Source organism: Glycine max, chromosome 3 (assembly GCF_000004515.6).
Source record: "Glycine max cultivar Williams 82 chromosome 3, Glycine_max_v4.0, whole genome shotgun sequence".
NCBI lineage: Eukaryota > Viridiplantae > Streptophyta > Magnoliopsida > Fabales > Fabaceae > Glycine > Glycine max.
In genome coordinates this window covers 29804264-29818395 of record NC_016090.4, presented here as the reverse complement: position 1 = coordinate 29818395, position 14132 = coordinate 29804264, and the positions used below count along the sequence as shown (strand labels likewise).

At 32.2% G+C, this 14132-nt stretch overlaps 2 protein-coding genes across 3 annotated transcripts; both read left to right on the top strand.

Annotated features, from left to right (window-relative positions):
• The first annotated feature begins 2210 nt into the window (after positions 1-2210).
• Positions 2211-4774, top strand: LOC100526914 (uncharacterized). Its single transcript, NM_001248981.2, has 4 exons — positions 2211-2341; positions 3720-3846; positions 3963-4035; positions 4275-4774. The coding sequence occupies exons 1-4, from the start codon at positions 2314-2316 to the stop codon at positions 4545-4547; spliced, it is 501 nt and encodes a 166-aa protein (NP_001235910.1). The 5' UTR covers positions 2211-2313; the 3' UTR covers positions 4548-4774.
• Positions 4775-5861: 1087 nt separating this feature from the next.
• LOC100305858 (uncharacterized) lies at positions 5862-13815 on the top strand. Of its 2 annotated transcripts, none has more exon segments than NM_001250827.2 (5): positions 5862-6110; positions 6214-6263; positions 7284-7389; positions 7498-7556; positions 13359-13815. In NM_001250827.2, coding segments are annotated over 5 exon segments (363 nt in total). In that variant the 5' UTR covers positions 5862-6014; the 3' UTR covers positions 13411-13815.
• Positions 13816-14132: the final 317 nt, after the last annotated feature.

Genomic DNA, 14132 nt, shown 5'->3' with positions numbered 1-14132 from the left:
CTGGATTGAAAAGGAAAATTCATTTTAACAAAAGAAAAAACAATTTCTTTTTTATAATCTTTAAGGAAGTGTTTATGCTTTTGAATCTTTAAGAAGTGTTTTCTTTTGTCGTCTTTAATGAAGTGTTAGCATTTAGTACCATGATTATCAAACTCTCGAATTGCTAATTCTTACGACTTCACGAGTCCACTTGTCTTATGCGAGTTGATTCTTGAGTAAATTTTTTTTTAGTATACTCCGGGTAAACTCTATAAACTCTAAATAAATTCGGTAGACTCAGGAGTTTACCATCGAGTCAACGAGTTAGCAACTTAAAAAAAAATTAAAAAATTAGACCAAAATGTAAGTCATTTTTTTTATTGTTTTCTATGTGTTTAACATTCAACGTATTTTCATTTAGTATGTTATTCTCCAATACAAAATTCTCACCTTTAATAATACCAAACTCTTATTCTCTAAGAACATCATCTACCACTACTCTAATCTCTACAAGTTATTTACTAGTGATGTATTATTACTAGACTTGGTTATTTAAATATTTCGAACTTTATGATTTAATGTTTTATTTTATTATATTGTTGAAATGGTTAATTAGTATGTTATTTATAGATATTTTGTTATTATTTTTATGAGTCTACTAGTTGAGTTTACATGTCAAGTCTATAAAACTATCATGAGTCTGTGTAAATTCTCGAGTTTGATAACCTTACTTAAGTAGTATAGTGTTTAATATTATTTTGTAAGAATGTAATTTATTTTAAGTGTTTAATTTTTATGTTAGTGCCAAAATTGTTATTAGATTATATGATATACATAACAAAAAAAACTTTATAATGATAATATATTTTAATTAAATTTTTATTTTAATATATTAAAATATACTTTATAATGAAATACTTTTTTATGAATCCAAAGTATTTTCAATAAAAAAATAGAAATTAATTTCTCAAAATACTAAAATTTATTTTTAAAAAGCAATCTTTTTCAACAAATATTATATAATATATATATATATATATATATATAAACTTCAAAATCAAGTTCTAATTTCGTATCACATTATATTGATACATTTATTTTTTTTAATCATAATATAATTAAATAATGATAATCTGAATTAAATAATATTATATATATAAACCGTGCAATGCAGGTTGTGTTCCAGTTCCACACTTGCATGATTCCATTGTCTAAAACGAGAATTTAAAAAAAAAAAAAAAATGGTATCCGTTACTTTCACCAATCAGCATCACTTTTCTTTTGATTGTCACATCATATGTCTATTTTATAAGTGAAGTCTAATTAGCAAAGAACAACTATCGTCCCGTGCAAGTTACAACCATATAACTCAATTAAAAAAAAATCTTTAATTTGATGTCATTATATCAATCTGTGTAAAGTTTAATCTTTAATTTTTCAATATTGATTAAAAATAAAACATCATATTAAATGTTTTTAATTATTTAAAAATATATATAGTCATCAAATAAAGTAGGCCTATTTTTTTCCTCATAAGAACGGTTGATATTTACCTTTTAAGTCACAAATATGGCTGCGAATATAATTTTTTTAGAATTAATATTGGAAAATTGCTAATAAAATATTTGATCTTTTAAAATATCTATTATGTTAAACTAGTACTTTTTCAATTTACCACGTTAACTTAGTTAACTTTGATAATATGAGATTGTAATTTGTAATAATGTGTTTAGAGATGTATAGACAAAATTAACTGTTAGTCTAAGAAAATTGATAAAATGATTAATTTAATTTAACAAAAATATTTTAAGAAATCAAATAAATTTATTAGACTTAAAAGACTATAAAAAAAGCTTAAAAGATTAAAATAAATCTAAAAAATGTATAGTGAAACTAAACTCCATAAAATAAGTTGTATTGTGGGAAAAAAAACATAATTGAAATTAAAGTTTTCACTAAGTTAAATTTTATGACAAAAGTTAATTGTCAGCACATATACATACTTTGTATAATTATGGTAAAAAAAATAAAACTGAAAAGATATTTTTGCCTTAAATTTACATTTTTTAATGGAGCCAAAATTTTAATTGAAAAAAAAAAGAAAAGAAAAACAAAATAACATGACATATCCGGCGTGGATACTTTCAAAAGAGTAATGTAAGCCTACGATTCAGATTTCAGAACCCAAAGTTAGATTTTTTTATATATTATGCCTTAAATGATAAATCTATGACCACACTATAGAGAGTAGAGAGAGACAAGGCTCACTCCGAAGCTTGGAAGTTAAAAGACAGAGACAGAGGCAACCTTGTTTCAGTTGGTTGGTATCATACCATGGGACAAGTCTTTGACAAGTTAGAGGGTATTTCCTCATTTCCCTTCTCAATTCTTCATTCATTTCTTCTCTCTTGTTTCTTCCATTTTCTGATTTTCAGTTCCTGCACCCTTTTCATTCTTTCATTTGTTCTCTACTTCATTTTTTTCCTGTTTTGGAATTGCCCTTTTGTGCCGACAACCAAATAAAGGACCAAATAATAATAATAATAAATCAAATACATAAAACTTTAACATATATATATATATATAAGCCCATTTATCTCCTGGGTGAGTATTGGCTAAACTGTGATTGAATTTATTACCATGTTGTGCATGAAAATTATGAAATCTGGGGAAGTTGGGTTCTATGCTGTAACAAATATCAAAATATGTTTTTTTGGAATGAAAAAATTGTTTTTTTTTTTGGGTTGTGGAACTATGAAGTATGAATTAAATTTGAAAGTGATAATTCTTGGAAAGTAGTAATAAAAGAGCTGTTCAACTTGTTTGTTTGATTTCTGCTGGAAATTAATCTGTGTTTGCTTTTAAATTGGGAAGCTGTGTAAAACTGTAAATCCCTTTACAGGGTTTGTTTGTTTATTATTGAATCATCTTTTGGATGTGCTTGATGGTGTGATTTTGAAGTCTATAGTCATGCCATTTTGAGGTAAGTTGTGGCCAGTGACATCATTTGTTCCGTGTATGAAACAAATCCTTTGATTTGAGGGCCAGAATATGTAAAGCTTAGAGTTTAATTGCTTTGATATGTGAAATGGGAGGACAAAGCTCAAGAGAGATCACAGTGGGAGAAGACCAAATAAATATTTGGATTTGGTTATGTGAGTCAACTTGAGATGTAGAATAGAAGAAAAACCAATTAAAGAGAGAACAAGGAGAAAAATGATAGATGGGAATCATGGCCAAAAGGATAAGAAAGAGAAAGTATTAGATCACAAAGTCACAAACAGTTGCTGTAATTATAGTAGCTCCATCCAAGAATTCACTAATTGATTGTTTCAAAGAGGTTTATGACAAAGATAGTTTGAGTTCTACTATAATAAGGTATGCTAACTTATTTATCATATATTAAAATCAAATAGCCTAGATTCAGGCAGGAGAAATTAATTTAATACAATTACTTAAAGAATTTTCTAAATTTAGCTGTAAAGAGTAACCCTACATTATTAATGATTCTGTTCAGCATAACTGGTATTTCAATAACTCACTTCCTTGATTGTTGAAAACATTCTTATTTCATTCCTCCGGAACTTGGGGTAACTAGATTTAATGGTAATGTAGTTTTTATGCCTTCATGAACTGGACATCATGACATTCTTGCATATTAAACATGGCGTACAGTTGAGTGGTCAAGTTGTAGTGCTCAATGCCCTTGCTTGTGTTTAACAGCTTTGCCCTTTACACAGGTAAGGAGTGGAGGCAAAGGCAAATAAGGAAGATAACAGATCGAGTTTTTGACAAAGTAAAGAATCAAATAGAAACTGATAACTTGAGTTTTGAAGATCTGTATATTGCTGTTTTACTTGTGTACAAGTAAGAAGCCTGCTTCTTTATTGTATTCAACATTTTGGTGGCCTTGCTAATATGTTTTTGAACTACTGAATAAATTGAAATATTTCTTCTAAAACTGATCTGTTTCTACGCTATAGTGATATCAACAAGTATATACCTGGTCCCCATTTTGACCCTCCATCAAAAGACAAAGTCAGAGAAGTCAAACAGGTACTTTATTGTGACACAATGAGATCAAACTAAGTACTCTAATCAACGAGGGAAAATTAAATCACATGCCAGGAGTTGAGAGGCACATTTTCATTTTCTCAAAATCATCTTTCTCTTACAACTTTGTTCAGACCAACACAAATTATCATTTACTTCGGCTACATTGATTTTTTTCTTCTTCTGAATATTATAATTATTGGTCTATTGGAACTAAGTGTGATTCTTACCACAATTTGTAGAGCTGTGATATCAACCTCGATGGTGATATTGACCGTGATGAATTTTATGATTTCATCCTGATAATGACAGCTGATACATTCACTATTGTTAGCCAAAAACTTATTCTCACATTGGTTGTAGCACCAACAGTTGCAGTGGCAACAAAGAAAGCTACTGAAGGTGTTCCAGGTGTTGGGAGACTGGTGCAAAAGATACCGAATTCAGTTTATGCTTCCCTCGTGACAATTGCAGCTGTGTGGTTCCAAAAAAAGGCTCAGAGTTCTCCACTGTAGCCATTGCTCATCATGTGTTTCACACAGAAAGATAGAATTCTCTTGATTGTACACATAGGATTGAAACTGTTTCCATATTAGTTGATAAAAAAACAATTGTTGTGTTTTACATTTTGGACAAAAGACCAACTCTTGATTTTTCTGTCCAGTTATGCTATGCATGTAAATAAACTGTCTTCAATAAAAATTGTATACAATTTATTATATGAAATTATTTCCTTTCCATTATTTTCTGACATTATTATCAATTTACCTAAAGTCATCAAACTAATTTATCCGGAGACACAATTTATTTTTATAATGTCTGTTCCTCAAAAGGATAGATAAGAAAAATTATCTATTTTTTTCTGAATTAAAAGTTATCTATTCTTTGTGCACATAAAAAAAGTTAAAATACATTGTGTTGAGAATAAATTGATTCCTTAATGGCTTAATCAATTATTTATTATCTGTCAAAAAATAGATACTCAAACAGTTTTTTTGTTAAACGTTACAAAAAAATTTAAAAACAAATATAAATCTTTTAATAATCTTAAATATCTTATTCTGTTTTAATACATGTTCCTTTTTTTACGGTATTAAATATATGTTCCTCAAACATTACTTAAATTAATTATGTATATTAGTTTCAATTTTAATTATTTTTATTTTAAATGATTTAGTTCATCATATTTTAAAGCAATAAATAATATTTTAACTTATGCAATACACATGATAATTACTAATTTTTATATAATTATAATTTATAATAAATAAATATTTTAAATTATTATATAATTCGAGCTCATAATTAATAAATACTTTTAAATACATAAATTATATTTTAAATTTAAAATAATAAATAATTTAAATCCTATGGATAAAAAATTTTAAATCGTGATACAAAATTATTTTTAAATTAAAATATATTGACAGCTAGAAAAAATAAATATACAAATGAAGCTAATAAAAAGTAATTTAAATAATTGAAATATATTTTTTTAACTAATTAAAAAAAACTTTATAAAATGCATTTTACAAGAAAAGAGAATATGACATTAAAATCCACTAATTAGAAGAGCAGAGAAGAGCGAAAGTTCACTCTTCAAGATGTAGATATCATATTACAGCTTAGAAAAAATAGAATTAAATATATTTTAAGATCATTAAAATATTTTAAATATTAGTTTTAGTACTTAGAGAACATAGTTTCTATATTTACTAAACGTGACATGGTTTTTTTAATCCTTTATTAGAGACTAAAAACATGTTTCTTTTGGAAATTAAAAATATGTTAAATGTTTATAAGAACTGCAATTAATTTAAAAATCTTTTGAGGGAAAAAATATATTTATCAAGCCTGGTTTGAGCAAAAGCGCATTCACTCACTTTCACTGCGTGATTGATTAGGTTTGCTGGTTTCCATCTACGTTCGTTGGAATTGTTTAATTGTTCTTTGATTTTCTTCACATAGCAATCTCTTTCACAATGGTGATTGCTACAAGAAATTCCTTCATATCTCTTATCTTAATATCCTCACTTTTTTGCACAACACTCCTTGCCAAGTCTTCTCACCCAATCTCCGTACGCATCCATCAATCTCCCTCTTTTTTTTTTCTGGTTTGTGTTGTGTTTTCAGTTACCCTTTCCGTGTTTCTATTGATTTCCACTTCTGGGTATCAAGCAGGATGCTCAAGTCAGGAAGAACAAGCTTCAGTGCTATGCTGATATTGACAGGTTCTTAAATTATGAATTGAGTTGTAGAATGTGATTGAATTTGATGCTTAATGATGTTAGTATTGGTCCCAAAAGTTTTGTCTATACAAATTAGTATCCAAAGGGATGAACTTTGGCAAGTTGAGAATTGGGGAGAGTGAATTTATAGCAAGTTGAGATTTTGGGTTGAATTTGATAGAAAGTTGAGAATTTGGGTAGAGTGATTTTGATAGCAGGTTGACAATTTGGGTAGACTGAATTTGTATAGAAAAGTGAGGATTTGGGTGGAGTGGATTTGATAGCAAGTTGACAATTTGGGTAGAGTGAATTTGTATAGAAATTTGAGGATTTAGGTAGAGTGGATTTTCTTATCAGGTTGACAATTTGGGTAGAGCGAATTTGTATAGAAAATTGCGGATTTAGGTAGAGTGGATTTGATAGCAAGTTGACAATTTGGATAGAGTGAATATATATAGCAAGTTGAGGATTTGGGTAGAGTGAGTTTGATAGCTAGTTGAGAATTCATGTAGACTGTATAGAGTGAAATGAATTTGATAGAAAGTTCACACTTTTGAGGACTAATTTGTTTAGACGGAAACTTTGGAGGACCATAGCAAGTAACATCTTTTAGGTACTGATTTGTATATTTAAGACATTTTTTTATCAACCAATTTACTGTTATAATTGAAAGATATTTGCCTCCGGTAGCTATATTCATATGTTTAGCTAGGCGTTCTTGGTTTTACAGTTTCTGGGTCTGGTTCTTATTTCTTTTCTTGGAAATTTTTAATTGGGTTGTAGAATGTTAGTGGTATTCGGCAACTGTTGTCGATACAAATTTGTTGTTGTCGACTCTTTTTTTACCATTATAAGTGAACTATTTTTGCTTCTAGTCCAGTGCTATGTGCTATGTTGATGTTGGTTGGTGTTCAGTGTTCTTGTTTTTCTTTTTCTCCTTGGAAATTTAATTGGGTTGTAGAGTCTGTATGATATTTGGAAATTGTTGATTCACATTTATGATTTTTCTTTTTTGGTATCCAGTGGGTTGTGGGGTTGGTCATGCAAATCAACGATGATAGCAAGGGAGAATTGTGCTCTAAGATGCCTTTCACCAGCTTGTTACGAGCTCATCTACGAGAGTGACCCGGTGAGGCAATCTCTGTGTGATACCTTTTTCAACGGATTTCAGATTAATAGTGTTTTATTTTTCTTGCGTTTTGGTCATGCTCAATTGAGTTGCATTTTTTTCTTGTAGCTCGAAGAGGGAGAAAAGGACTTTATTCGAAGCCAAGAGTACAAATACTGCATGCACAAGTATGTATAGTTTCTGCAACTTGATGCTCAGAATTTTTATGACATTAGCAGAGAGTTGATGTTTTGCAATGCACGAACTTCAATTTTACATTGAGTTGTGGTTCTTTTTCCGTTCTTTTTCCGTTATTGTGACTAATGAAGTAATGATTGAATACCTGATGCTGTAAAGGGACACTCATAATTTTCTATGTATGATTGAAATTAAAAAATGAAGTAGAAAAAGATAAATACCCAAGATAGCAGTTTAGTAGATAACCAATACCTTGACCAATATGAGTATTTTTTTAGCGATATTTGACATCTGGTGTCAGAGATTAAGTTAATCAACGTCAGGCCCAGGGAAGCAAATATGTTGCAACATGAATCAGTGTTTGGTTGGGATTCATGTGTTGATACATTGATTGATGAAAATAGAGAGAGAGAGAGAGAGAGAAATGGATTTCACAAGTTCGTTGTTTCTTAGGAAAGTCACCTATCATTACTTTTGTCTGGTTCTGGAGAATTACTATAAATTAAAGGACCCCGAGTTGTTTGTGTAGTGTGTACAGCCAGAGGGAATTATAGTTGCTAGGAAAGACCAGTTTGATAAGGGACCTTGATGGAGGGTGTTTGAGCATTTACCTGATAGTAGAAGGTTTCTCATTGCTGGCTGCTACTTGTGCATCTTGCATCCAAGGGTTTAATTGTTTATATCCTGGGTGTCATCCAAGGGTTTAATATCCTGAGTTTTGATGTTGTACTAATGACCAAGTCACTAACTGTGTCACTTTTATATGGCACATGAAAAGTCCAAAAGGAAGGAAAGTATCTGCCTGTTGGAGTGTCCCAGGACCCAGAACATAGTACTGACCTTGAGCTATAAAACTACAAACATAAAAAGACTCCTAAAACCATAAGAATCTAAATATTCTAAGACTTGCCTTAAACTGAAGATTTCTAACATCATAGTTTGTTACAAATAAAGGCACTGTTAAAATAGGAGAAACAGAGGGATAATTGAGTGAAACCATGTGTCAGAGTACACATCAGATGCGTGTTTATATAAGATAATTACATTAATTGTACATAATTAGAGGATTTTATGTTTCCTCTAAATCAAAGATAATGTCCCTATAAACTGTAATTATTAATAGAATCAGAATATTAATTCTGATTTTCAACTGACACTTTTCTTACTTTAATATTGGCCTCATAAACCACTGAATGTAAAAGCTATTCCAAACACTGTTGGAGAGAAAACACAGCAAAATGAGGCTTCATGCATTGACTAATATACTTCTTTGATTCCATGTTGAAATTATGGTGCAGAGAGAGATATTATTAGTGTGATGATTTGAGATGCATACTAACACTAATAGGTCAAGTAATGGTTAGTTCAACCACTAGTACAACCCAACCCAATAAAACTATTAACTTAACGAGACTCCTGAATCATTATTAAGTCCAATATTCTAACAGTGATGAACTAAAATGTTTGCTGCTGATGCAAGACAATTTTGTTCTTGGTTCATTTATCTTGATAATCCCCTTGATTTTCTTTTCTGCCTTTCTACTAAGTGGTGGACTGATGGTGGAGTAAACTTTATCAAGACGCGAACCTTCTTTTGTTAGGTTATAATGTTGAAAAGTCCTAGATGCTTACCACATGATTTATCACTAAGTTCCTGGTTGTCTCCCCGCCGAAAATTGGTGCAATTTCCTATTCCTTGTATCATTTTTATGAAATGTTTAGAAAGTTCAAAAAGGTAATATTAACAAAAGTATACTGGACTTAGTCTCTTCTAAAATGTCCTAGTATCCACATATGTTGCGTGTCGTCTCTTCAATTTAAAACTGGGTAATTTGATCCCAAATTGTAATAATAATATTAGATGATTAAAACAAAAGGTTCAAAAAGAATTTTCATTTCATAATGTGTAAGTCTATGAGTAACTAACTCTGGTTAGCTTTATAACGGTAGTTGGTTGACAGTTAGCTTTAGTTAGATTTCAGTTACAACTAAATTTCAGAAGTATAAATACTGCTCTTCTAAGAGATCTCAGTGGCTTCTGTAACTCTAAATGCAATATACAAATCCCTTTTCTCGTCTCTAGAGTTTCTACATGGCATCTAGAGTTCTCTGATCCTTTTTCATGGCTTCCACAAATTCTGGCGCAACTCTAGTTAACACCAGTGGCCCGATTCCAACTCCAATTCACACAGTTCTGATGAATCAAGATGTTTCTTCTATGTTGTTCCCTACGACAAATTTTTCGCATCAAATCGCATGAAAGCTAGATGATAAGAACTTCTTGTTGTGGCGACAAGAAATCGAGCCAGCGATCATTGCGCTCGGACTCAATCACTTCGTTGCGAGTCCTCATTCTTCTGCAATACCTTTCTGATGAAGATCGCAATCTTGATTGCGTCAATCCTCTTTTCTCAATGTGGCAGAAACAAGATCAGTTTCTCCTTGTTTGGCTTCAGTCTATGCTTTCGAGCTCAATGCTTGCTTGAGTTCTTGGATCGAAACACTCGTATCAGGTATGGGACAAAATTCACGCGTATTTTCATCACCAGATGCGAACAAAGGCACGACAACTCTGATCAGAGCTCCGTCACACGATGCTGGACTACCGTCCAGTTTCCGATTTCCTCTCTTGGATAAAAGCGCTTATTGATGCGCTTGCGTCAGTAGGTGATGCTGCTACCTATCGCGAGCATATGGATTCGATTCTGGACAGACTTCCTAGGGATTTTGACTTGACCATCACTCTAATTGAAAGTCATCTACCACACATCACCGTTGAAGAAGTTGAAGGATAGATTCTTGAGTGGGAGCTATGTCTTTGCAAATACACCAGACTTGAATCTTGAAGTAACTTCTTCACGCCAACAGTAAATCTCACTCAACCGAGTTTGTGACACTCCACTGAGAGTGACAACTTGCATTCATACTCCGACACCAATGTTGTGTATACGAATCAGTATTCTTCAGATTCGCGAGGTTCTAGTGGCCATAATGGCCGTGGCGGAGGCAGTTTCAACCGTGGTGGTGGTCGTGGCGGTCGGAGCTCAGTCCTGTGTCAAGTTAGTCAATCATAATCACACGGCTCTGACTTGCTACAATAGATTCAACCCTCAGTATCAAGCTGCCAATGGTGGTAACAATAGCAATTATGGGAACAACAACAATGGCAATTATGGGAATAACGAAAATCATAATAACTGGTCTCACAATCAGAATCAGAATCAAAATTGGGGTCAGAATCTGAACCAAAACAACTGGAGCAATTCTTCTGCTTCCAATTGGAATTCACAGAAAAATCAGAATCACAACTTCAGAACTCTAATTCTAGGCCTCCTCAAGCTATGGTGGCAAATTTACTAGGAGACTGTGCAGGATCAGGTGACTGTGAGACAGCAATGTCAGAACTGGGAGACTCAATAGAGGGTGAGGAAATCTGACTTTGAGGTGGAGATGAATTTGAAGAGGGAGGAGGATGAGAAAGAGACTCAATGATAGTTAAGACAGTAGAAAAGGATGCAGTAGGAACAGAATTGGAAGAAGGTAGCAAACAGTTTTGTATAAGGAAATTGATGTTCATTAAAAATGGCATCTTTTGAAATAAAAATTCTACCAGAAGAAGACAAGCACTTGTAGCTCTTGTGACTGGGTGAGTAACCCAAAAACACACATTCAGAGGACCTGAACTCAAGTTTATGAGAATGGAAAGGGTGCAAGAAAGGAAAGCAAGAGCAACCAAACACTCTTAAAAACTGATAATCAGGTTCAGTTTGAAAAAGAACAGTATAAGGGATATCAAACTTAAGAGAAGCTGAGGGAAATCAGTTTATAAGATACACAACAATTTGAAAAGCATGATCCCAAAAGGAAAGAGGAAGGGATGCATGGCTGAGAAGAGAGAGACCCAACTCAAGCATGAAACCACCTCCGCTACGGCCACCAGAGCCTCGTGAATCTGAAGAATACTGATTCGTATACAAAATATTAGTGTCGGAGTACAAATTTGAGTTTTCACTCTCAATGGAGTGTGACGTACATACTTGAGTGAGATTTACTGTTGGCATGAAGCAATTACTTGAAGATTCAAGTCTGGTGTATTTGCGAAGCCGTAGCTCCTGTGCAAGAATGTATCCTTTAGCTTCTTCAATGGTGATGTGTGGTAGACGACTTTCAATTAGAGGCAATGGTCGAGTCAAAATCCCTAGGAAGTCCTTCCTGAATCCCATCCATATGCTTGCGATAGGTAGCAGCATCAGCTACCAAAGCAGGCACATCAATAAATGCTTTTATCCGAGAGAGGAAATCGGAAACTGTACGGTTTTCCAGCGTCGTGTGACAGAGCTCTGATCGGAGCTGTCACGCCTATGCTTGCGTCTAGTGATGAAAATACGTGTGTATTTTGTCTCATACCTGATACGAGTGTGTCGATCCAAGAACTCAAGCAAGCATCGAGCTTGAAACGTAGACTAAAGCCAAACAAGGAGAAATTGATCTTGTTTCTGCCACATCAAGAAAAGAGGATTGTCGCGATCTTCGTCGGAAAGGTATCACGGAGGGATTTGAGGACTCGCAACAAAGTGATTGAATCCAAGCGCAGTGATCGCTGGCTCGATTTGCTGTCACCACAGCAAGAAGTTCTTATCATTTAGCTTTTCTGTGATTTGATGGGAAAAATTTGTTGTAGGGAACAACAAAGAAGAAACATCTTGCTTCATTGGAACTGTGTGAATCAGAGTCTCACTAGAGTTGTTTGCCGGCATCGGGTCACTGGTGTTGCACCAGATTCTACGGAAGCCATGAAAAAGGATCAGAAAGCTCTAGATATAAAATGCTACGAGACTAAGCTCAATAATCTAAAACATCGCGAAATATTACTTTTTAATAGACTATCTAGCAATTATATAAAATCTAAACTTATTGAATAAGCAAAGTAATAGTCCAATTTATATAAACTTTGTACATTCTACAAGCCCTTATAGGAGAAGAAATAGGGGGGGAGGTAAAATAAATAAAGCTTCTCCCACAACATAAAATCAAGTTATGCAGTTCAACTTTTGGAGAAGTTAGATGTGAAAGCTTCTAAAAATGTTAAGGTGCATAAGTTAATTTAACTTCTTTTTTTATTTTCTTCTCCTACAAGTATTTGTCAAGAAGTTTATCCTAGGTCGATGCCTAATTAGTAATAGCAAAGTACCAATATATATGTGATATAATTGTTATAATAAATATTAACTTCAAATGTATAACAGAAATTTAAGATTTTTGTTAGGTTGTCACTGAGAACTGGAATGTTTTGTTCGAGTGGAAATAATGGATTTCAATATGCTTACAGTAGATATTATTTCATTCATCCAAAGCTTTAGGCTAGAAAATTTTATGGGTTTTCACAGTGCTGTTTTGGGTAAAATAGATACAGGACAGAAATTTGAAGTTGACATTGGTTCTAGTTGTAGTGTTGATATTGGTTGTTGGGTGACAAACAAGAAAGCTATTAGATTTACATTAAGTATGAACTGTTAGGATTTGAAGATAAAAAAGAGCTTTTGAAAGATGCCAAGGTGCATAAGTTGAATTTATAAGAAAAGTTTGATTTAGTTTACCTTTTTTATTCATTTTATTTTCCTTTTCTTTTTTTGCCTACCGGTCTCGCTATTGTTTTAAAAAAAAAAAAATCAATTTCTATATGTACATGTTGAGAAATTTATTATAACTGGACCTTAATATATTGAGAGAGCAACATGGTTTGTGTAGATGAAGCTTTTATCCTCAGCATTATTTTTTTGTTTACCTTGCAGGTTGTCCATGGGAGAGAGCCTTGAGGGTGTTAAGGGTGCCTTTAGCAACTAATCAACACGAAAATTCTGAATTGGAGGTGGAAGTATGGTGAATTTATATATGCCCTGTTAAATGTAGATTAAAGAAAATGTCCAAGAGAGTCTTGAGAGTATTTTTTTTCTTTCAAGTAATTAATTATAAATGAACCAGATACAAGTATATGCTCTTAGAAATCCAGTACAATCTAGAACAGAACAATGCTTCTCTAAAGGTGAGTGCCTTAGTTTTTTAGCCCTTTAAGACTCTATTATTAGCATTTTGAGCAATTAGTGTAAAGGGTTTGAGTTTAGATAGAGATACTAATATTCCCCCAAATATTTGAGATGGGATATTGGGATGGGCGAGAAGTTGATGCATTTGAAGATCTTTAAATACCAATTTCCTTAAAAAAAAAATAATAATATGGTCTTTAACTCCAAAATTACAAGTAAAAAAATATCCTCTGAATTTAGTCATCATTATCAAATTATCAATTTAGATCATGATATTAATGTGTCAATTACCTCCAATGAAGTGTTATGCAAGGTTATCAAACTCGAGAATTTACGCAGACTCGTGACAGTTCCATAGACTCGACTAGTAGACTCGAAAGAGTCTACTTCATATAAAAATAATAACAAAATATTTATAAATAACATATTAATTAAATATTTCTACAATATAATAAAACAAAACAGTAAATCATAAAGTTTAGAATATTTAAATAATCAAGTCTAGTAATAATAGATCACTAG

What these genes read in the sequence shown, in the direction of transcription:
- LOC100526914 (NM_001248981.2), top strand. Translation starts at nt 2,314, where the DNA reads ATGGGACAAGTCTTTGACAAGTTAGAGG. An exon ending in AGTCTTTGACAAGTTAGAGG is followed by an intron (nt 2,342 to 3,719) that starts GTATTTCCTCAT and finishes CCCTTTACACAG; the next exon opens with GTAAGGAGTGGAGGCAAAGG. An exon ending in GCTGTTTTACTTGTGTACAA is followed by an intron (nt 3,847 to 3,962) that starts GTAAGAAGCCTG and finishes TCTACGCTATAG; the next exon opens with TGATATCAACAAGTATATAC.
- LOC100305858 (XM_014773345.3), top strand. Translation starts at nt 6,015, where the DNA reads ATGGTGATTGCTACAAGAAATTCCTTCATATCTCTTATCTTAATATCC. An exon ending in AGTCTTCTCACCCAATCTCC is followed by an intron (nt 6,111 to 6,210) that starts GTACGCATCCAT and finishes CTGGGTATCAAG; the next exon opens with CAGGATGCTCAAGTCAGGAA. An exon ending in TCATCTACGAGAGTGACCCG is followed by an intron (nt 7,390 to 7,497) that starts GTGAGGCAATCT and finishes TTTTTCTTGTAG; the next exon opens with CTCGAAGAGGGAGAAAAGGA.